We start from the raw sequence: 24626 nt of genomic DNA, 5'->3' as shown, positions 1-24626 counted from the left end.
CGCTGAGCGCACAAACAGCTGATCAGCTGTTTGTCGGCTCAGCGCGGCAGCCATGTAAATGTAAATGAAGCCGCGATCATTTAAATCGCAGCTTCATTTGCCTTTGCCTATCTGTCTAATCTACATGGCTCCATCGATGGAGCCATGTAGTCTAGACACAGCCTTACTGTGGACACGCTCCCTCGACTTAGAGCCCCAGGAAGCGCTAGGGCCGGGGCGGGCAGCCTTTTCAAACCGAAGAGCCAAACGACAACCAAATTCAGAACAAGTGGTCAGGAAAGAGCAGTCTAAGAATGCCCATTGGCATGACTGAAAATATAACATTAATACTATTGACAATTACCATGACGATTAATAATAGCATCGACAAAACATTCTCCTCACAGACTTTATTTAATGGGACTTCTGCTGCTGCATCTTTTCTCACATTTTTTTTTATGTTTACGTCATAACTGGTCATATTCAGGTCCATGCGCGCATTCAGGCGACACGTCATTGTGCGTTTTTTAAAATTTTGAACTAATTTTTCATTTTAATTTTAAAAGTTGCCTGTATTTTGGGAATGAACAAAGAGCCACATTTGGCTCCCTACTGAGCCGGATTTGTCTCGAGAGCCCTAGGTTGCAGACCCCTGCACGAGGCAGTAATTGGTTCGAATGAATCCGGGGAGTCGTTATTTTGAAATAGCATGAGCAGAGTGTGCACGCTGCTGCTATTTTCAAATAATTTCAAAATGAGCTTTATTCCCGGAGGAAAGCAGGGCTAGAGATCTCAAAATAACCAGTTTTCACCTGGACCGTCTGGTATGTGTGGCCCCTGTCTAGGAAAACGTAATGGGCTTGGTCATGTGGACACTCTATTATTTTGAAATAAGGGGAGGTAGTTTGAAATCACTCCCTCGTATAGACCAGGACTTGCTGTCGATGTTGTGTGTAATCAGCACACACCTCGCTTCACATGCCCTGGCTGTACGTGCATCTCACTTCAGTAACGCTGGTAGGGAAAAAAAGGACACCGATGGAAAGGGGTTGCCCACCACTGAGGTAAATGGACGGGGATCGGCCCTACAGAGCTTATGAGAAGAGCTGGGTGAATGACCCTGGAAATGCTCCATGAACATTTGTTTAAGTCTGAAGGGTTCTATTCTAGATCTTACAAGGGAGCACAATGGGGGCAGCTGATAGGGATGCCAGGTGTCTGGTTTTCACCCGGACAGTCTGGTATTTGTGGCCCCGTCTGGTTAAAAACCACAGAAAATACCGGATATGTAAAATGCCCGGCATTTTCTGTTTTTCTCTGACAGAAGGCTGGTGGGGACATCCTTCCCCTGCTGCGTCTAGTGGCAGCGGGGAGTGTGGGGATTTAAAGGTGCAGTGACCTTTTTTTTCCCCTCAACTTTGGTCCCCCATTTTTTTTGGGGGGGGGGGAGGTTGTTTTTGCTCAATCAATTTTTTTCCCCGCTATGTTTGGGTATCTGGCAACCCTAGCAGCTGAAGGGAATTAGGAACCTCCCATTTCTTGCATTGCCCTGTAAGGCCAAACAGAATTCTGGTCCTTGTTCCAGGGAGTTGAGAAAGGGCCCCCTAACTATTCCTCTGTATTGCCAGAAGGACCTGGAAAGACCTGCCTCCCTCCGGTATACACCTGCTGTGCAGAGGGCTTATAGGTTGTACCACGGAAACGGGTATCATGTAGCGGGAGGCAGTGTAGCTTGGCTCAGAGGGCCGTGCCAGTAAAGTCAGTGCACACTCAACCCTTAAACAGATTAAGCGAGTCCACCGTCTCTGCCCCCCACCTGTGTGTGTCTGCTTCCGCAAGCCTTTGACTTCTGCTGCCAGAAACGTTTGCAGAGACAGCATTTCAATGCGCTCTGCAAGGCTCTGTGCAAGAACTGTGCTCAGCCGGCTGGGGAATAGGAACGACGCCATATGACGTAGCTGGCCAGACAGAACTAGGAAACATGGCGTGACTTGCTCGGTTCTTAGGATAAGTGCTCCTGAATAAATTCCAGTTGAGCCCTGGTAAAATAAGGGTGCGTTCTGCAGTATGCATGCACAAAGAGTGATTTCAGTAATGTCTACCATGCAATTGAAAGCATCCAATCTGCTGATTAAGGGTTAGGTGGGAACTGTCCTCAGCCTTCCTTGGCGCTCAGCTGACTGCATATATACCCCACACACCTGCAGGGGGTGGTGCCCTGTCCCAGCTAGTGACCGCTTACAGAGAGAGTAATGAGTCTGCTCTACAGCATTAGCAGCAAGGCAGCTGGCTTTTAGCTCAGGTAGTAGAGGCTCTTGCACTGAGGTCCTAGGTTCAATACTGCACCAAGTACAATGGGAAGGGGGCAAAAGAAAGTTCCTGGCCTGCCAACTTAGCTCATCCTGAGGGTTTGAAATCTCAAAAGGAAACCAGAGCTCTGCTTGCCGAGGAAAAACAGCAAGCGACTTCAGAATGAGAAGGGTGGTGATTTGAATTGTCATCTCTGTGCAGGGCTGATTGAATGATGCGGGGAAAAAAATCTGTTGAACAATTTAAATAACAAGAGCCAACAATTTGTTAAATATATTGTCTCTGACAAAGAATATTCTGCCACCTCTGTTTCTGAGCCTGTTGTGGGAAGTGTCTGTCTCGCCAAAAAAAAATAAAATAAAATAATAATACAGGTGCTGAACGGCATTGCCTGCTGCAGACTAACCTACAGAAGGCTAACGTTTCTGGAGATCGCTCCATGGCCTGGATCGCTCTGGAAGAAGAGGATTTCTGGGGCCATTGGAAGGCAGGGAGGATGGTCGTCTAACTAGCTTCAGTTCTGCTCCTTGCGTGTGTTAGGGACGTAACAGTGTAGTCGGTTAACCGATAAGCAAAAGCTTATCGGTTAATGCTATAGACTACACGCATTTTCCTCTGCCCTCCCCCTTGCCAGTAAATTTTTTTAGCAGGCTGGCCAGCAGCTCGGCTCAGTCCTGGCTTGCGATGGGTCCAGGACCTACAGAACCCATTCACCAGAAGCCATTGGCCATACCCCCGCTCCTATCATCGCTCGTCCAGATCACTCCCTAGATCTAGGACTCACGACTCCTCTGTGAGATACGCCCGGGCGACCGACCCACCCCGTTCACGGTGTGGCTAAGGTCCCCACTCCGCTCCTATCCTCATGTTGAGGAAGGGCAGCCCCTACTGGAGGAAACGCACCAGCCTGAGATCGCCTACTGATCCATCGTCATCTTCACCGGATGAGGCAGTTATTCCAGGGGACACCTCTTCCCCTTATGATCTCAGGCAATTTCAAGAGCTTTTCAAAAGAGTAGCTCTCTCTCAATTATCCCTGCTGCGGCTCTGCATTTAAAGTGTATTAGGAGCCAGGCAGACGGGCAGCTCAGCTCAGTTCCGGCTCGTGCCAGGTTCAGGAGCTCAGATTTCCCCTCTAGATGGGGCTACTGCCACCCCACACTGCTGCCTCTTTATCAGAGGCAGCAGCACGGGGTGACAGGCAGCCAGTCTGTAAAGGAAGCTGGTTTTTAAACTTCCCCCCACCCTCGTGGATCAGCTCCCACCTGGCACCCCTGTATCAGAGGCAGCAGTGCAGAGTGGCAGGGGACTTCGCCGGGGTGGGGCCAGAGCGCACTGGCTGCCAGCCCTGCCACCAAGGACTTCAGAATAATCAACGAACCGATAAGAATTCATGAGGTTACTCGACTATTCAGTTAACTGCTATTTAACACATACACCCCCACCCCACTCCAGCCCCAGGGCAGGCTGGGGAGGTGTGCACCACCCACACATCCAAAGTGGCAGAAATCATAGACTGAGAGATCCTGCCCTGAGAAGTGCTAATGCGCAACGGCGTTCCTGGGTTCGGAGGGGCTGGCTCCCTCTCCCTCCCAAAATGCACAACGCTCCCAAACTGCACTGATCTCATAGGTGTTCCCCTGGCCCGTCTACTTACAAGACCCCTTTGCACTCCAGTATCTGAGCATCTCACCGACATTAATGAATCCCTCCTCAAAGGACGGCTTTCCGGTAGGGACGGACGGTCCCCTCCAGCCCCATGAGGGGAAACCGAGGCATGTGGATTCAATGATTTACCCAGAAACATTGTGGCAAAACCCAGAATCAGATGCAAATTTGAGTGTCTAGATTGATCTTGCCTTCTCCTCTCCGCCCCCAGCTAGTCTTTCATGCTCCAGGCGTGCAAGCGGCCGTTTTTTGAGACACGCTTCCGTAAATCGTCACGATACACTTTCTCTTTTCTTCTATGCGCTGAGCTGCAAAATAGAGAATGTTCGAAGCATCACACTTGGCAGCTGAGTTAACCCCTGACCCCGGAAATGGACAGAGCAGTTCACAGCACAAACATATTGGTTCAGGATCTCCACAAAGGTTGGCAGATCTCCCTGCCCTCGTTACACTCAGGTCACATGCTGAAGATTTTCTTTGTAACCATTAACAGTTAGGGTGTATCTCGACTACAGGGTATTTTCGACAGAAGTGGCCTTTTTTTGAAAAAACCTCCCCTGCATCTAGACTGCCGCTGTGTTCTTTCGAAATTAAATCGCAAGACCGTCACAGGTTTTTGACCGCGGGATGCTTCATTTCATGAAGACGGACGCCTTTTTTCGAAAGTGCTCTTTCGGAAAAAGGAGTTCTTAAATGCAAACAGGGCTTTTTTGAAAGAGAGCATCCAGACTTCCTGGGTGCTGTCTTTTGAAAAAGCAGCTTTCTTTTTCGAAAGAAGTGGTCGCAGTCTAGACACTCTCCTTCAAAAGAGGCTTGTAGTGTAGATGTAGCCTTAGAAACTGACATTAGCACAATGAAAAGCAAGACTGAGAACAAGTAAGAGCTCTGTCCATGCCCCCTTCCCACGGCCCCTGGGGCAGGTCCCAGAGGATGGGAGGTTCTGCCCTAGTAGTTGCCCTAGTGCAAATAGAAGTAGTCCCCACATTATATTTGCTCCAGGAGGAGGCTGGTAATATAGCCATGGATGCAACGTACAGCCTAGATTTCTGTCAGTGGCTCTTAACCTATTTAAGACCATAGGCCGCACATGGGGCCCATAATGAGCTAGTTACTCTGCATCTGGTACTTCCGCTGTAGCCCTGAAGATGTCACATGGGCCGGGCTCTGTGCTGATTGGGCTGCAAGTGGTCTGCAGGTATCTGCGGGAGGATGCAGAGAGGGCAAGCCAGAAGGACAGGGAGGGGCTATGTAGGGGCACCCCATTGAGCAATTAACATTTTGGAGTGGGCATGGGGGGGTGCAGCTCCCGAGGGCTGCCATGGGGCAGCCATTAGCGCCGTTCCTCTCAGGAGCCCCAAGCACTTTGAAAATACTATTGTATGGGGCGTGGTGGCCATGCTACTCCCAAGGTATGAGAGAGACAAGGTAGGTGAGGTGCGATCTTTTACTCAACTGACCTCCGTTGGAGAGAGCCAAGCACCGGGGCTTCCATACAGCTCTTCTTCAGGGCTCTATAACACGAACCATTTAAGGCCATGTGAGGAAAGCTGGGCTAACGGTCCCCTCTTTCCAGTAGGAAAAGCGAGAGCCAGAGACAGTGCGTCACTAGAGTTGCCCGATACTTAAATCGATACATTCCCCTCTCCATCGACCCCCACCAGATGCAAGAAAAACAGAAAATACTGGACAGAGATGGAGAAAACTGGACTGTCTAGGCGAAAACCAGACACCTGGCAACCCTATGCATCACTGGGGTGACGTCTAGAGTACACTGATCTACTGGAGAAAGGTGAGCAAGAGGCGCTCCACAATTTGCATACTTTTTTCCGATTGTTTTTTTGGAAGAGGCTGTTCTGAAATTTGGCCTGTCTACACTGGGCCAAATTTCGGAAAAACCTCCTCTTTCGGAAGAGCCCTTCTTCCTCATGGGAGGAGCAAGACAGGGCTTCTGGAAGAGCATGTCTGCCCTTCCGCAAAAAAAAAAAAAAAAGGGTTCCCTGGATGCGGCAGAGTTTTTCCGAGATACCCCCTAGTGTGGACATAGCCTGGCCCACCGTTGCGCCAGCACTGACCAGACCCAGTAAATCCACCCAGTCAGCAGTTTGTCGGCAAAAAGTGGCTGTCAAGACGGGAATCGAGCAACAAAGAAAGCCTTTGTCGCCCGATCCCTTATGCCTCGTAAAACGAAGTTTACAGGATTGGCCGACAAAGGCTTTCTTTGTTGCCCGATCTCCATCTTGACAGCCGCTTTTTGCCGACAAACTACTGATTCCACAAAACATGGTGGCCATTTTTATTCAAATGAAGCGCAGGGGATTTAAATCCCTGGCTCATTTGCAATGTCAGTATGTCTAATTTACATCCCTCTGGCGACACAGGGATGTAGTCTAGACATACCCCCAGGCTATGTCTACACTGGCGGGTTATTGCGCAAGTACGGTTGTTCTTGCGTAAGAATCCACAGAGCGTCTACACTGCCCGACCGCTCTTGCGCAAGGAAACGTACAGTACGGCGTGGTAAGAGAGGGCTCCTTTCACAAGAGCTACGCTCTTTTTTAACAGGTGTAAGCTCTCTTGCGCAGGAACTCTTGTGCAAGAGGGCAGTGTGGACACTCAGCAGGGATGTCTTGCCCAAGAAAGCCCTATTGCTAAAATGGCCATCAGAGCTTTCTTGTACAAGAGAGCGTCAACACTGCCATGGATGCTCTTGCACAAAAGCACAGCTCACACGTGGCAGTGTGGACGTGTTCTTGCGCAAGATTTCTTGCGCAAGAACCCTTGTGTAAGATGTTCTTGCACAAGGAACGGCCAGTGTAGACACAGCCTTAGGGTACCAGGGGCTCAGAGGGCCCAGCAGTGAGAAAGTACAGGCTCGGCGAGCGGGGCCAGCTGAAGGACCCAGCTTTGCCGACCTTAGAAGAGGTATTCGTGGAGTTCCACAGGTTCTGAGTTTGGTCTGGAAGCAGGTTACGGGGACCAAGGGGCGGGTAATATAATATATGGAGATAGACCATCTCATAGAGCTGGAAGGGACCTTGAGAGGTCATCAAGTCCAGTCCCCTGCCCTCACAGCAGGGCCAAGTACCATCCCTGACAGATTTGCCCCAGATTCCTACATGGCTCTCTCAAGGATTGAGCTCACAACCATCAGTTTAGCAGGCCAATGCTCAAACCACTTGAGTTCTCTCTCCCCTGTTAACACACGCATAGAGCCATAGCCATGTCAGGCTAGAAGGCCCTTAACGAGGTCATCTACTCCAGCCCATGTACTGAGGCAGAACCAAGTTTACCTAGCCCAGCCCTGAGAAACGTTTGCCCAACCGGTTCTTAAAAACCTCCAGCGACGGGGATTCCACTGGAACCCTAAGACAGAACCGTACCTGCCCCTCCCCCCCACTTAGAGTTACAAAAGGTTCCCAAATCTCTACCCTAAACCTCCCTAGCTATAGATTAAGACCGTTGCTTCTTGCCTGACCTCCAGTGGGCCTGGAGACCAATGGATCACCTCTAAGATACTTTCAGACTGTTGTCAGGTTCCCGCTTCGTCTTTTTCCCTCTCAAGATTAAACAGGCCCAGGTTTTTTTAACTTTTCCTACTAGGTCAGGTTTTCTAACCCTTTGATCGCTTTTTTTTTTTTTGCTCATCTCCTTGGCAACTGCATCACATTGTTGGCTCCCATTCACTTCGTGATCCACTAGAATAGAAAAATACAACTGTTCCCGCTGATGGGGAACTGAGGCACCGAGGCACAAAGTGAAAGACCCAAGATCACACCGTGCATAGGACCCAGATCTTCACTGACCAGCGTCGCCACTCCAAGACCTCCCTAACATCAGACTGTGCGAATGGCTCTTGGTAACGAGGTGACAGTATCGCAATCCCCAACAGCCGCCATAACTAGTCCAGACCTGTCCTGCAGTTGAAAGGGCAACTGCTGTTTTACCCAGACTAGTTGCAGCAGTATGACTGCCTAGCCATTTACTCCCCGTTTTGTTGCGGTGCATTTACTTCTACTTCCGAGGTGAAGTGTTTGGCACTTGTCCTGGCTGAATTTCAGCTTGATAGAGTCAGACCACAGTTCTAATTTGCCATCGTCACTTTGAGTTCTGACACCGTTCTCCAATAAGAACGGCCACACTGGGTCACTCTAAAGATCCATCTAACCCAGTGTCCTGTCTGCTGACGGCAGCCAATGTCAGGTGCCCCAGAGGGAGTGAACAGAACAAAGATCCCTCCCCTGTCCCTAGCCTCTGACAAACAACGGTTAGGGACACCATTCCTGCCCATCCTGGCTAATAGCCATTGATGGACCTAACCTCCATGAATCTATCTAGCTCTTTTTGAGCCCTGTTTAAGTCCTGGTCTTCCCAACATCCCCTAGCAAGGAGTTCCACAGGTTGACTATTGTGACGGCGCGTTGGGGATCCCCCGTCTCCTGCACCCCGAAATGGCACAAACAGACTCCACCAGCCAGTGGAATTGAGGGTGGTTTATTGCTCCTCCAGGATACAGCATAGCACAGATGTAATCTGGTTACAGGAACTGGGGGCTAAGAGGCCTCAGTGCTCCCCTTGAGATAGGGGAGTCCCAGCCCCCCGCCCCAGCTCCTTCTCCCCTGCTTTCCAGCCAGGAACTCACTCACTCTCCTCCAGCCCTGCCCCCCAGCCAGGGCAGCATTCCACCTTCCTTTGTTCCTCTCCATGGGGGTCAGCTGGCCAAACCAGTTGGGATACCCTCTTTGCATAGTGACTCATCGATTGTCTGCTCTGTGGAACTACAGACAGCAACCAGAGAGTTAGCAGGTTACCCCCCACTATGTCACAACTATGTACTACATGAAGAAAACCTTCCTTCTGTTTGTTTTAAAACTACTACCTAGCAATTTCAACGTGGTGAGCCCTAGTTCTTATGTTATGGGCTTTGTCCTTCTGTCATATGCTTTGTGCCACTTAGGCCCTGTAAAGGCTGGGGAAGCCACCATGAGTCCCCAATGGGGTTTGCCCACTCACAACAAACTCTGCAGCGAAAGGGTGCAACTACACAGCACCCTAAAATAAAGTACGCAAATTGCGTATCTTATTTTGATTGTATTTTGAGAGCTTATTTCAAAAAATGGTGCATCTACACAGTGCCAAATTTCAAAATAACGTGCTATTTTGAAAAAAACCCTTAACCCTCATGGAACGAGGATTACAGAGGGGCCGAAATAGCACACCCGTTATTTCGAAATATTTTTCAAAATAACGGGCATGTTTAAAAGATGCAGCGTAGCTATTTCGGGATACCGGAGTAGCCCCGCTGTCTAGACATACCCCAAAAAAGTGTAAAATCAGTGTTGCAAGTTTGCACAATGCAGAGGGTATGTTGGTGGCAGGAAGGGGTGTGTTGACTGGGAAGGGAGTATCCTTTCAGCACAGTGCGCTCTGATGATCCCCAAGTGGCAGTGGGACCTTTGGGGGCCAAAACCAGCTGGTACAAGGTAAAGCAGCCTCCAGACGGACGCTAGAGCCGAGGGTCAGGGCGCTCTGCAAATCTGACCCAATATGATTTTAAATTAAGAGTAAACGGCACAAATTAAAAAAAAGACAGAACCATCTGTAGCAATTCCTGCCATATGTTCCCAATAATGGAGCCAAGAGGGACAGCTTGTACCTCGAACGCAAGGGCTGCATTCGACCTTGCTTAAGTGGGACCTGCTTCACTGATGTGAGCGCGCTACGCCAGCAGGGAATTTAGCCCTACAGGTCTGAATTACTTTTATATACAATGTTTTAAACTGCCTGCATGTGTCCCAACCAGCCGGACGATGAAGGGCATTCAACACTTTATCGCAAAAGCAATTAAACTAAAAATAACATTCAGTATCTCCCATCGCACACTGATTCCCGTTTTAGATCATGTACCTGACGCTGGTTTTCTTTTGGCAGGTCTTAATTGACATTTTAGTTGCTGTTCAGCCCCTCATATAGAGCACTGAAATGCTGCAAATTTGGGGCCTGATCTTGCAAGACGCTAAGGTCTGTGAAATCCTGTCGGCTTTGCCTAGAGATGAGAGTGCTCAGCGCCTTGCAGAATTTGACTCACCTCTTAATGTGTTATTCCCCATGTCCCATTAGCAATTATTGTGTGTATTATTATAGCATCAACTTGACGCTTATTGACACATTAGCACCCCAAAATAGCTTAGTTGGGCAAGCCTGTAACTGAAAATCTAAAGATCCCTGGTTCAATCCTGGGCTTCGACATATCTCTCAGGTTAGGTAGGCATCTCTCACAGATGGTCCAGAATCTAGATCAGTGTTTCTTAAACTGTGTTCTGTGGCGCACCGTCGTGCTACGAGGCAGTTGGAGATGTACTGCAGTGACCAATAGAGTTCAAAATGGCTGCCCTTAAAGGGGGCAGGTAACTTTTTTTTTTTCCTCAGATATATATATATATATATATATATATATATATATATATATATATATATATATAAAGTTTGGTGTTCCTTGGTCTTAAAAAATTTAAGAAATACTGATCTAGATAGTGGGACTTGATGACCTCGCAAGGTCCCTTCAAGTTCTAAGATTCTGTGCTCTATTGTACAAAAGGTCCTCCAAACAGCTTACATAAGGCACACCCATGGCTAACGGAACAAAAAAGATCCAGGAGGATGGGGAAGAGCCAGAAAATAATAAGCGGGGAATAGGAAGGAGCAGGGTGACTGAAGCACAGAGAATGGGATAGTCTACTTTTTCCAACTACGTGTCATTTTGTGCAAAAATTTTGTGCCTGATAAAAATGTTTTGGCTTTTCAATAACTTTTCCAGAAACCGTTAGGGTATGAATTGTCCAGTTTTGTAAATACATTCCACGACTGGGCTTCAAAAACCAACCACAAACGTTTGAAAACAAAACGTTTTACCACAAACGAACATGCAAAACCCAGGAAATAAGGTTTCCAGTTTAATTTCCTACACTGAGGCCTCAAAGTGCTCCCAGGGAATTTGGTCCAACATTGAAAATGAGTTTTATGATCCCTTTCCAGCACCAAAGTTCCGTTTTCATTGAAAACGATGGAACCGATGTACAGATTTTTTTGGACTAGCTTTGAGGCGGGGTCCCAAAATGAGTGAGAGGGGCAGAAGGAAGGGGGATGAGAGTGGGAGGGACAAGAAATGCTAGGGGGCGAATGTATGAAAGAGTAATGGAGATGCTACTCCATCATCTGAGCTGGCTTTGAGCTCTTCCCGATCCCTTCTCACTGAGCATTCCTATGGAACCCTGTTTTCTGAAGTGGTTTTCCCCCATTGTCATCAGAAGGGTTTTCTGGCACAACGGCATCCGGGAAAATGCCGGTGTTTGGTCTGCTGGACCTATTTGACCACATTGTATAAACAGCAATAAGAGGTTGACAAGCAGGATGTTGACTCTGAAACTGAATGATGACATGCTGTAGCGTACAAAACTTGGACTTGAGAAGCTGCTGGCCATTCAGTAAGCTGGGCAGGGGGAGCAGGAAGAAGGGGGGACAGAGGGAGTGGAAAGAGATCTGAAAGGAGATGAGCTGCCAGCCTTCTGGGGGAGGAGGAAGACTGATTGGGCCCCTGGGCAAAGTGTGTGGGGGGGTGGTTCCATGCTCTGGAAAGGGGCGTGGCCTCAGGTGGAAGGGGTGGAGCTGCCCAGAGTGCACAGCATTACCCCCTCTCATACCTCACAGCTGCCTGGAGCACACTGCTGGATAGGGATGTAAAATTTCAATTAATTGGCTAATCAAATAGTTGATGGAATTTGCATTGACTATTCGATTAGTCGATAAGAGAGCTTCGGCCTTTGAACCCCAGGGCTGTTGCTACACTTCAAAGGCAAAAACGCTGCGGGGAGCACGGGGCCAGAGGGGGGACTCGCTGGTCCTGGGCTCCCTGAGGTGTTTCAAAGCAGCCGGGGTCAGTGGGGAGTGCTCCGCTGATTCTGGGCTCCACACAGCACTGCCGCTTTGAAATGCTGCATGCAGCCCGGCGCCAACTAGGGACTGGCCAACGGCCCTGCGCTGCACGTGGCATTCCCGGGGTGTGGCCCCAGGCTCCACATAGTGCTGCCGCTTTGAAGCGCCCCCTCCTTCCCCCTCCCACCTTGCTGCCTCTTTTTGATAGAGGCAGCAATGGGGGGAGGCGGGGGGAAGCAACTAGTGGACTAGTCCTTCACATCCCTAGCTCCCTCCAGGGGCAATTTAAAGGGCCCAGAGTGCTGGTGACTACAGCTCCTGTAGCAGTGGCGGTAGCCACCGGGACGCCTGAGTCCTTTAGAATTGCCAGGCCCCAGGGCAACTGCCCCTATTGCCCCACCCTGGCGGCAGACTGGAGCACTCGATTGTCCTGGAATCTCCGGGATAGGGATGTAATCGACTAGGAGGAGCTGTGGCTGGGGCAGGGGAGGGGGAGGGGCAGGGGCCAAGGGAGGCTGGGGCAGAGGGAGGGCAGGAGAGGAGGAGTTGGGAGAGGCTAGGGTAGGGGAGGAGTGGGCAGGGACAGGGAAGGCAAAGGAGCTGGGAAAGGCACGGGAGGTCGGGCCAGCAATGGGGAGGGGGGCAGAAGAGCTGGGAGGGGCAGGGAGCAGAGGAGGAGGAGTGGGCAGGGGCAGAGGTGGGGTGGGGCACAGGGGAGGGGCAGGGGGCAGAGGAGCTGTGAGGGGCAGAGGAGGAGAAGTGGGCAGGGGCAGAGGTGGGGTAGGGCACAAGGAGAGGGGGAGGGGGCAGGAGGCAGAGCCGCTGGGAGGGGCAGAGGCGGGACAGGGGCAGAGGAGCTGGGAGGGACAGAGGAGCAGGAGTGGGCAGAGGCAGAGGTGGGGCAGGGCCCAGGGGAGAGGCAGGAGGCAGAGGAGCTGGGAGGGGCAGAGGTAGGGCAGGGCCCAGGGGAGGGGCAGGAGGCAGAGGAGCTGGGAGGGGCAGAGGTAGGGCAGGGCCCAGGGGAGGGGCAGGAGGCAGAGGAGCTGGGAGGGGCAGAGGTAGGGCAGGGCCCAGGGGAGGGGCAGGAGGCAGAGGAGCTGGGAGGGGCAGAGGTAGGGCAGGGCCCAGGGGAGGGGCAGGGGCAGGGGCAGAGGTGGGGTGGGACCCAGGGGAGGGGCAGGAGGCAGAGGAGCTGGGAGGGGCAGGGGCAGAGGTAGGGCAGGGCCCAGGGGAGGGGCAGGGGCCGGCGGCGCGCGGGGAGGCGGGCGCGGAGGAGCGCGGGGAGGCGGGCGCACGGCGCGGCTCGGCGGTGCGCGGCTGGCCGCTCTCGCACTCGGGGAGCGCAGCCCGGGCCGGGCGCTGCCATGTTCGGCCGGGGCTCTCGGAAGCGGCTCCCCAGCAGATCGGTGAGTGGGGCCCCGCGGCCGGGCCGGCACCTGCTGCGCCCCCCGGCCCCTCCGCGCGCTGCAGGTGCGGCCCCAGGTGGCTCCCGGCGCGGACCTGCGCAGCCTCCGCGGGGCTCGCTCCGCCTTTGTCCTGGGCTCGCCTGGCCCCGGGGGCTCCCTTCCCCGCTCCGCTCGGGGCGCGGGGTCCGGGCTGGGCTCGGCGGGGAAACACGTCGCTTTGGCTTCTTCTCTGGTTTTGTGTCTTTGCAGCCGAGCGCCCTGGGCGAGCCGGAGCGAGGCCAACCGTGCAGCGCCTGCGGGGAGCAGTGCCCGGGCTTCGCGCTGCATAAATGGAGGTAGGACCCCCCCCCCCCCCCCGGGCCGTGTCCTCCCTGCTGAAAGTTCCCCACAAGGGGGAGGGGATTGGGGGTGAATCGCCTCCCTTTTGTTTTCCCACCGTAAGGGCCAAAGGGGAGATGCCCCCGTGCGCCCTGCTGCGGGTTGTGGCCCTGGGGGATTCCTGACCCCTGTGGGGGACACACATCGGCTAACCGCTGCCCTCCGTGCCCTGGGGCTGGGCTTTCCTTCGCCTTTGGCTGACCCAGTCTGTGGGAACTTTGACACTTCCCCTCCAGTTTGAAAATATCTCCGGGTGCTTTTGGGAACGTATTTAAATCCGCTGGGAATGTGGACCGGGGACCCTGGAGCCACTATTGGCCGTGGCTGGTCGTTCGCAACAGGCTGGCGGTTTTGTCTTTTCCCAAAGAAAGTGGCTTCCCCTCCGGGGTGCGGGGGGATTTGTGATGTGAGGCATTGGGCTTAGAAAACACTCAGCTGCATCCTAACCCCTGAGCTAAAGAAACACCAACGTTTCTAAGCACTTCTCCCCCCCCCCAGCCCCCCACCCGTGCACTAGCATGAGACTGCCCGATCCCGCACTGCCTCCTGCGCTGGCAGGGCTTTCTGTGTGCCCACGTCACCTTTGTGGCTTCTGCCATCCCCTCAACAGTTGGTTTGCAGCCTCAAAATGAGGGGCATGAATGGCCTAATGCTTCAAGTAGCTGGGTTAATTGCTTTGGCATGAGCCATGCCTGGAATAAATTGCTTCAAGAGGCTGTGGAATCACCATCCTAGGAGGTTTCTAAGAGCAGGTTAGACAGACCTGTCCGGCATGGTCTAGATGGTGCTTGGTCTTGCCCCGTGTGATGTAGTGTTGGTACCTTACTGGTTACCTCCCAGGGAGAGGAACAAAGGGAGGAAGGCGGAGTGCAGCCCTGGCTGGGGGGCAGGGCTGGAAGTTGGGCAGTTTCTGTCTGGTATCATGGAGGAAGCAGCCTAAGCAAGGGGCTGGGATTTAGGGGCCCAGTCTCTCCCATCTCAAGGGGGGCTGAGGTATCCTAGGCCTGCCCTGGAACCAGATTACATCTGTGCTGTATCCTGGAGAAGCAATAAACTCCCTCTATTCTACTGGCTGGTGGAGTCTGTTCGTGCCATTACGGGGGTGCAGGAGTCTGGGGGAACCGCGGTGCGTCGTCACACCCTGATTGCCGAGGACTGGACTAAAGGGCCTCTCAAAATCCCTTCCTGTCGTACGATCCTGCGATTCTGTTTCCTTAGCTCAATAAGTCTGGGTTTCTGACAATGATGAAAGCAAAATCCTGCAAGACCTGGGTAGGACAGAAGCAAAATCTGGGTTGAAACTTCAGGATGTCCCTTGTAATGAACGATAATTGTTAGGTCTGGGTGTGGCTGGCAGAAAAACATCAGGTGAGAGATTTCCTTGCTAACGCTCCAGCCTTCCCCTTTACTGGGCATTTCTCAATGGAGCAATTATGTCCCCTGTCCCAGTGTCCTGGACTGTTGTTTTGCGGGCTCTGGCAAATGGTGACTTCTCTTCCCATGGTGACTTCTTTCTCGTGGCTGCACGCCCCAACTTCTGGTAGAAGCCGTTTGCCCCATGCTTGGTCCTGTTCTCTGCTGGCAGTTGAAGTGTCTTGCTGCTTTTCCCTTGCTCTGTCTGAGACACACATGCATCAAAATATATTTTTGTAGTCACCTGGTGCATGTTTTCCCAGGAGTTATATAGGGCTTTTGTTCGCTGTCAAAAGCATCTCAGGTTTGTGGGACTTGCTGTTTTCCCAGAAGCTTGCAGAGTACTTTGTAATGTCAGAAAGAGGCAGGGAGCTCTGCTAACGATGTTACATGAAGATAGAGGCAACCTTTCAGGTTACCCTGGCCTGCCTCTAACGATCACAAATAGCTGTGTGCTGTATAGGGTTTATCTTCATTATTTAAATATTTGCATCTACTTAGCAACATTTTTGCTGGCCATTTTTTTCATAATTTGATGATGCTGTTTCGCATCCACAGACCGACTTGCATTCATCTCTGTGGCTGAATGGTTTGCCGTAACCTTTTCCTGACACGCCGGTAGCCTCCCTCTCAACATTTCCAAGCCGTTATGGAGGTTTCTGGCAGAAAGGGTGGGAGATGGTGAACATCTGGCCTGCATCCTAAAGGAAAGGCTACCATGTCAGTGGAATGAGTTAGCACCTACATCAGGGGTGGGCCAATAATTTTTTGCCAGGGGTGACTTCAAAAATTTGTGAAGTGGCCCTGGGCCCTGCCAGAAGGGGCAGGGCCTCAAATGGAAGGGGCGGGGCCAGGATGCTTCCGAGCTTCCCCACCCATAGACGATGATTCGTCTGGGGGCGGAGGAGCTCCTTTGCCCGTCCCCCCCTTAGGTTTCCCCTAGGAGCCCATGCCCCTGGAGGTGGGAAGAGACTTCCTGTGCTCCTCCACCCCAGGGCCTGGGGGCAGGGGAGTGGCAGGGCCTACGCAGGCCGGATCAACTTGTTTGGCAGGCCAAATCCGGCCGGTGGAGGCCCTCTTGCCCATCCCAGCCTACATCCTAACCGCGGGTCTAATGCTGACCTCTCTTTCACCAGTGTATATCAGATGTAAATCCACTGAACTCAGTGGGCCAGATTCTGATCCCTGCTCTGGCTACCTGGGGATTCATCTTGTTCAACACTGGAGATTGCGCACTGCCTCTCTCCCAGCCAGGAACGCAAGGTGCATGGCTCTTTTACTAGGTATCTCACCTGTCCCTTGCTGCTGGAATAGCCCATGTGCATAAGGCAGAAACTCCTTTAGCTGCGTTGTTATGCTGGCGACTGTACCAGCTCCCATATAATAATTTTAATAGCATAAATATAAGACTATATAGTCAAGTAAAATGAAGCAAATTTGCCTACCTAAATAAATCAACACAGTGGATATGCATTGACTTTTTCCTTTTGAGAGGTCTGCTCTCCCATAGTGCCCAGTACGTACAAGCAGGCAAATATTAAGAGCAGGTACTTTTGTAGGTCACAGGCACACGGGAGAATAGACCTGCTGAATATGGAAAAAAGTATATTTAACTAGTATTGTGGATGTCCGGGAACATATTAAACCACTGGGTGAAATTGAAAGAAACAATGGTTTTCAAGGGGCTGTAGGGATTAAGGATAGAAGCCCATATCAATTAACCACCAGAGGTTCATAAGCCTTTTTGTAATCCTTTAACAGTGCACTTTTGCAGATAAATATAAATTGGACTTGGGCTTCGAAGATGGGAATTTCCAGCATACATCAGGGAGAGAGGAATTTATAAGCTTGCAGACACTGAAAGTGAAATTCATCCCAGGTGCCTAGGCAAGCTTTGTATGGTGCATATAATTATGTGGAATTATGATTATCTTGAGTTTGGGGCATGAGCTATATGGCCAAGCAACGTTGTGTTCTGTCAGACCTCAGTGATGTTTGTGTTCTTACATTAATTGGAAAGTCACCTTTTTCGGGTACGGAGTTGATTTTGATTGATCGAAATTAGCATTCTTGGAAGCCCACACTTGTCTCTTGTTTGAAGGAAACCATTAATAAATTCTATTCTGCCAAACTATTTCTGCCTTTAGAGTAAGACCACTGTGTCTAATTTAGAGAAAGCGAAATAAAAATTTAAAAGGGGGCTTTAAAAAAAATCTTGATTTGATAATGAGTGAATTGTTGTAATAATTTCTTTACATTAGTGTCACATTCATGTAAGCTTGTGGAGTATGTGCTAGTATTTTTAATATTTATTTCAGTGGATGTAAGTAAAAATAAATCACATGTAACATATTCATTAAACTTGGGCTCTTACATATGCACAATACCGGTTGAAGTCCACAGAAGTCTGTGTATCACTGATCACACACTTATTGTAACTGAGAATTTAAATTTAAAGCGTGTAGTGATTTAGCAAAAAGAAAAACAGACATTTTTATTTAAAAGAATCAAGACTGAATTTAGTCATCACCAGATGTCAATTCTGCACTCCCCCAAAGATATGACTGTCAAACAGTAGCTAATGTAACCTACAATTTCACGGTGGTCTTGGGCAGCAAAGTGGGTTTTTTGCTTTACTAGCGTGGGTTTTTATTATTACAGTAGACTGTGAATTAAAAGCATAAAAAGACAAACATTTATTTGTGTATGGCTGTGTTCTTGAAAATGACCAGTAATGTAAACAACAGATTCCTCATTCAGTATTTAATCTAGGTTGGTACTTGCATGGTGGTGTTATGTGAGAAAGTGAAATCTCCAACTCCTTAGCAGTCTGGTGGCTGCTTCCTAATCAGATCTGCATTACATTAAACTGTCCGCCATTCAACTTGTTAACAAGCTTTGCATTAAATAAAGCTGTCACTGGATTTGAGTGAATGAATAGCCATTGGAAGTGTCTTGTGTATAATGTCTGGCTGAAGAAAAGCCTGTAAAAAAGGTGGCCAGGGGAGAGAAAAGGGAAGGGAATTTACAGCCTATTCCTAATGCAATTAGTATGAATATGCGAACCCAAAAGGTCAACAAATGGGTACCAACCAGGAGAATGGATCATGTTGCTTTTGCCTCTCTGAAGTTTTTGATCGTCGTTTCACATGGACAGTGGAGAAACTTATACTTGAAATGGCTTTTAGAGCTGCTTTTAAAATATTCTGTTGAATACAGACACGCGTCTTGCAGCTTGTCATCTGATTTTGGTGTGTCACCTACAGCCGTATATTGTTTAGATTTCCTCTTCAGGAGAGTTTTTCCACTCTGTGACCTTCACAATTCAAGCAATCCTTTTATTGCCAGCCCCTCACTTAGTCTCCCCCATCCCCCACACAAATCCCCTACCCCAAGTAGAGTTTTAATCTCATAATTCCTCCATGCATTTTAACCTCGCTAAAGGCACAGTTCAGTAAAGAACTGATGAGGTCTAGCTTACTTGGCATCCTTGTAGGTTTCTCTGAAAACATCTGCTCATTGTGCATTGACAGCCAAATAATTATACAGAATGTCAGGAACCATTAGGAAAAGAATAGATGATAAAATTGAAAATACCATAATGCCACCATGTAAATTTGTGGTATGCCCCCATCTTGAATACTGCATACAGTTCTGATCACCCCATCGCAAAAAAGATGGGGTAGAATTGGTACAGAGAAAGGAAACAAAACTGATTAGGGTCGTGGAACAGCTTTCAAATTAGAAGAGATTAAAAAGACTGACTCTTCAGCTTGGAAAAGACACACAAGAGGGTTTGCGATAGGTCTCTAAAATCGTGATGGGGTGGAGACGGAGTATGGAAATGTTATCTCTTTTCAGAACACGGGAATTAGAGGCCAACCAACAAAATTATAGTGGCAACTTTAAAATAAACATAGAGAAGTATTTCCCAAACAACCTGTGGAACTTGTGAAGATGCTGTAAAGGCTAAAATTATAACTAGGTTCAATAAGAATTAGATCAGTTCCTGGAGGATAAATCCACCAGTGACTATTAGGCAAGGAGGTCCAGGATGCAATCCCATGCTACAGGTGTCCTTACGCTTCTGACAGCTAGAAGCGCATCATGGGATGGGTCAATCGAGGATTGTCCTGTTTTCTTCAATGCCTCTGAAGCATCTGGCATCGGCCACTGTCAGAAGACATGATACTGGTCTACGTGGACCACTGATCTAATCCAGTATGACCACTTTTATGGATCTAAACAGAGAAGTACCAGAGACTCTCTGAAGTCCACGAAAGACTTTGCTGTCGCTATTGTTTGTACATGGAGGGTGCCCAGAGACTGCTGATGGGTGGCGATATCAAACCGTATGACTGATAGTGGTTTTAAAATTAGCCAAACGCTAGCAGAAAGTCTTAGTTGCCATAGTTATGCTTCTCATTTGCAACAGTTTTAAATAGCTGTAATAAATGTGCCATAAAAATGATGCTAATGTTTTTAGTTTTTGACTGCCACTGTGAAAGCACATTTGTGTTTCTTGAATTCTTGTCCCTGCAACATGCTGCAGCATTTTTTTCTGTCATATTTGATGGTTCAGAGTTCCAGTTCTCCTCCAGTAGCCTGTTAAAATTGTTTTACGGTTTCTATAACGTTGGCTTCTGTTCATGTGACAAGCAATGTCCAGTGCTTAAAAAGGCCGTGTAAAGCAGAATCTTTGTTCATCGGTCTTCTCAGTTTGGTAATATTTAATACTAGCACGTTGACCTGGCACTGCTCAGGCCCTTAACTCATTTTTTTTTTAATTAAAAGGAACAAAGACATGCTTTATGTAAATGATTGTATTTTTCAGTAAATTTTTATTACAGAATTCTTTAAAAAATAACATTTTTTCCATTTAATTTTCTTTTAGTAACATTTTAAAAAAAAGGGAATTCCATCAAGAGGGGTTTTTTTTCATCCCGATAAATTTTTATCATTCATTATGTTTTAACAAAAAAGGCTATAGTCAGTGTGGTTTGCATTCACATTTTCTCCTAGCTTACAAACCTTAAGCATTGATTTAGCTGGGCCAAAACAGAACACTACTCCCAATTTCTTGGTTGTGTCCCTTTTCTGTCAGGTTTACTGAAAAGCAGTCGTATTGCAGAGTCATCCTATTTTTCTGGCTCATCTTGGTTCAGGGTGAACGTAACTTACATTTCTTACAGGTACTGTTGAATTGTAGCCTCCCCCCAGTGGGGCCCTCAGGCCAGGAAGTACAACAGTATGATGATAAATTTAAGGGGGGGGTGGAGTGGCAGGGGGGGCTCGAGGCAGAAGGTGGGGTGGGAGGGGGGTGCAAGAGTCAGGGTGGAGGTTGAGGAAGGGCTCAGGGCAGCGGTTTGGGCTTGGGGATGTATGGGGCTTAGGGCAGGGGGTTAAGGGTACAGGAGCCAGGGCTAGAGGTGAGGACGGGTTCAGGACAGAGGGCTGGGGTTGTGGGAGGGTGCAGGAGTCAAGGTTGGGGGGGTTAGGATGGGCTCAGGGTAGGGGTCTGTGTGCATGTGTAGGGAGGTGAACAGGGAGTCCAAAGGGTCCCCTCCCTCCCCCCGAGATTCGTAACAGAGCTGCTTGCTTTTCCCCTTCCTGTCCCTGTCAGGAAGCGAGAGCAAAGTACACAGCTCCTGTGCCCCCTGCGCTCCCCCGGCAGAGTGAGGAATGCAGCAAACTGTGCACTTTCCCCCTCTCCCTGAAAGCGGGGGCACAGAGTCTGAACTAGCGGGGATTTAAAAATGGCGGCGCCCGGCAAGATGCAAATGAAGCCCGGGAAATTCAAATCCCGGGCTTCATTTGCAACTTCGGTTGCCTACATTAACCACCCTAGTTCGAACTAGGGTGGTAGTGTAGACGTACCCAGGGGGACTCTAAATGATGTCTGGGGGGTGGGAGGCTGGGACAGTGCCAGAGAGGAGAGCAGGCAGCCCCCGCCAGCTCCTTTCACTTGCCTGGTGATTCTGTCTCTCTTCTGTATAGTTTGAAGAGCAGTCCCATTCCAGGCACATCCCATTGTCCTGGCACAACCGACCCCTGGCCTTGCATTAAGTTGTGTACCACACTTGGCGCTCCTAGCTCTTACCGTTGAACAGGAGTTCTTGAACAAATAGGACGAGTGCACAAATCGGCCGACAGACTCTCTAAAATATATAGATTAATGAGTGAAATCTTGTGGAGAGAGCTGCTGAACGTATTCAGTGGGTTTAACAGAGTGCAGAGCCCCAAGGAGAGAGGACCCCCGATTGATAGAGGAGTGTGGGTCGGGGTCACTGTGCTGAATGGAGGTTGAGAGACCTGCTTGCTCTGTGATCTCGTGGAAATAGGTGGTAAATTCTTTGTGGTAGGGATCAGGGCTCCCGCTAAGATTTTCCGTCCACCCGCGGAGGGAGTTTTGTCTTGTGCAGCAGTACGGGGGTCATGTGTTCTTGTTCGGATGTGCCACCGTGGCATCCAAGTTATAAACCTCTCCCTTTCCCCCTCTGCTGCCATGTCTCCTGCCCGCCCCATGTGCTTCTCTGGTGCTTGCTGCTGCCTGCCCTCACCCTCCTCTTCTGTCCTGGCTCCTCCCCTTCTTACCCCCCTCAGCCCTCCTGGGACCTGCCCCCCATTCCCCGTCCTCTCTGACCCCACACCTTCCCTTCCTTTCCTCCTCTAGCCCCCCTCTCCATCCCCTCTCCTAACACCTCCGTCTACTCACCTGTCCTGCCTCTCTCCTCTGCCCTCTGGTGCCTGCCCCTCCTCTCGTCTGCCCTTCTGCTTCACCTCCCACAATTCCTCTGACCGCTGTACTTTCCCTTACCCCCTGCACCCTCCTGGTATGTCCTCCTTCCCTCACTGCCCCTGCCCTCCCAACACATGCCCCCTTGCCCTCTTCCTCCCTGGTGCCCACCCCCTCACCACCCTCTGCCTCAGTTCTCCTCATGCCTCCATGCCCTCACACGTGACTTGCCCTAGCCCCCGCCTTCCTCATGCCCACCCCTCCTTTCAATCCCTCTTCTCCCGGCATCCACCCCTCCCCTCTCCTCTTCCTCCCTCTTGCTCCATTGTCCCTCTCCTTGCCTCTCCCTTTTTCTCTCCCAACATCACCCTGTCTCCTCCCCTCTCCACCCACACTGACACCTTCCCAGCCCCCACTCCTCCTGACTTTCCCCTCATTGTCTCCTCTTGGCCCCCTGGCATTTGTGTCTCCTCCACCCTGCCCCTTCCCTCACCTTCTGCCATCCTGACACCTGAACCTGCCAGGCAGGGCCGCATGGTGGGGTACTGCCCTATGTGCCGGGACTCGAGCTGCAGCCATGGTACTATTTTAGTATCACCGTCCTGGCCCCAGCAGCTGCCATACAGTCTGCGTGGTGGCTGCCCAGCTGCTCTTGGGTTGGGCAGTCACCTGCCACCCAGCCACAGCCCTTCCCCTGGGGAGCAGCTCGGGCCGCAGCTGCGTAGCTCTACCAAGGGGGTGGGTGGGAATGAAATTCTTAGTGCACGTCTGCATGGGTGCTCACCTCACAGGAAACCCTGGTAGGGATTGTTTCATACTGTGTGTTTGTCCAGTGCCTAGTCCAGAAGGGCCTTGATCTCAGCTGAGTTTTCTACGACCGCGGCGCTCAACAATTCCGGACTGTACCCCTTTCAGGAGTCTGAGTTGTCTGGCGTACCACAAGTGTCACCTCACTTACAGACTCCTTGCTTAAAAAAATCAGCTGTAGAAATAAACAGCACCCTGATAGGGCATGTCTAAACTACATCCCTCTTTCGAAAGAGGGCTGTAAATTAGACAGATCGAAATTGCAAATGAAGCCAGGATTTGAATTTCCTGTGCTTCATTTGCATAATGGCTGCCGCACGTTCTTTCGAAAACAGGAATTTCGGAAGTGAAACCGCTGTCTAGACATGATTCTTTCGAAAAAAACACCCCTTTTTCCGAAAGAACCGTAATGCCTGAAAAAATGAGGTTTACTGGTTCCTCCAAAAATGAGGTTTACTGGTTCCTCCCAAGGAAGGGGGAAGCTATTCGGTTAGTCGACATGCTAGTCATTTGCATATCGGCTAGTCCACTAGTTGTTCACATCCCTAATTGTAAAATGAATCGATTCGATTGTAAATCTTGTGCTTCCGTCCAGTGTACTACACAGAGCAGTATAAATAAGTCATTGTTTGTAGGAAATGTTAGTGTGTCTTGGATTTGCTAGTGCTTTTTAATGTAGCCTGTTGTAAATGAGGCAAATATGCAGGTGAGTAGAAGATACCTCCTGATAAACCTCTGCTCGCCCCCAGCAATACATGTACCCCAGGTGAGAACTAGGGATGTAAAATCCCATTTCATTGGTTAACTGGTTAAACATAGTGGTTAACCAGCTAACTGAATAAAAGGGGGGGGGGGTCAGACGGGGGAAGGGTGCTCTAGCCCAGCTGGAGGAATCCCCCCGCCCAACACTGGGCTGGAGAAGGCTGCCTCCCCTCCCCCCGCAGCTGCAGGCAGAGCGCTGGAGCAGCCCCTGTTTTCGGCGGGTCCCCATGGGGCTGGAGTTGCCCTCTGTCCACGGCAGGTGGGGAGCTGCTCTAGCCCCACCAACTAACCTTAACCGGTAAGCCTCGCCCATTAAGGGTGCGGCTTATCAGTTAGCCGGTTAAACATTCACATCCCTAATGAGAACAACTGCCCTTTGGACTAGCATGCGGCTAATGATTAATAAAATAACTAGGAATTCTGTCCTTGTGCCTAACCCAAAACTGCATCTATTTGGAGTCACATTCTTCCTGGAGATGCACACAAAGGACTCCCGGACTCTGGCCAGCTTCTGGGCCTTCAGTTTGATTCCCGGGGCTGCTTCCCAAGGGCAGAAACAACAGTGTGTTCAGTGTAGCCCATGAATGAATAACAGCGAATTCTGCAGCGTTTGTCTCGGTTTTAAAAAAAAAGAAAAAAATACAGATTATTGCTTCCATATGTTTTTAGTCTTGCAGTTGTTTCCTTTCATGGATAACATGCTTTGCGTCTGTCTCCTTTAGGATTCAGATATTCTACACATCCTGGCATTTTTATTTCTAGGGCTTTGAGTTTGAAGACAGCAGCGTACCTTACACAGCCGTATCCTGAATGAGCTTCTGTTCGTGTAATTTCCGTCCCGTAACCCATGGCAGCGTTCTCTTATTCTGGTTTGGTGGGGCAGGGTGTGAGGCCTGAAATCGACAAAACTGTACAAGTGGGAAGAATATTGAACCTACCAATCACACACGCCCTTCTGTTCCCATTAGCGATGTAAAATCCCATTTAATTGGTTTACCAGTTCAACGTTAAGTTGAACCGATTAAAGGGGAGGCTGGAGCAGTCCACAGCCTGTGGGGCTGCCGGCTTATTCCCCGGCCCATGGTGCTATGGGCCCAGCGGGGCTGGAGCAACCCTCTGCCTGCATCGGCTTGTGGGCAGGGGCCTGCTCCCAGGTTCAAGGTTAACAGTTACCCAATAAGCATCGTCTGGTAAGGCTGATGCTTACTGAGTAACTGGGTAACCAGTTACCTGTTCAC

General features: G+C 50.1%; 1 protein-coding gene across 1 annotated transcript in view; it reads left to right on the top strand.

Moving 5' to 3' along the window:
* The first annotated feature begins 13128 nt into the window (after positions 1–13128).
* The window catches only part of PRICKLE2 (prickle planar cell polarity protein 2), a 223627-nt gene continuing 212129 nt past the window's right edge, over positions 13129–24626 (top strand). Inside the window, exons 1-2 of the mRNA XM_075938504.1 lie at positions 13129–13292; positions 13542–13627. Coding sequence (XP_075794619.1) covers positions 13251–13292; positions 13542–13627 — 128 coding nt within the window. The 5' untranslated portion in view covers positions 13129–13250. The remainder of the gene's footprint in view (positions 13293–13541; positions 13628–24626) is intronic.

Source organism: Pelodiscus sinensis, chromosome 11 (genome assembly GCF_049634645.1).
Source record: "Pelodiscus sinensis isolate JC-2024 chromosome 11, ASM4963464v1, whole genome shotgun sequence".
Lineage (NCBI taxonomy): Eukaryota > Metazoa > Chordata > Testudines > Trionychidae > Pelodiscus > Pelodiscus sinensis.
The sequence above is the reverse complement of the archived record's forward strand: the minus strand, read 5'-3'. Positions and strand labels throughout refer to the sequence as shown.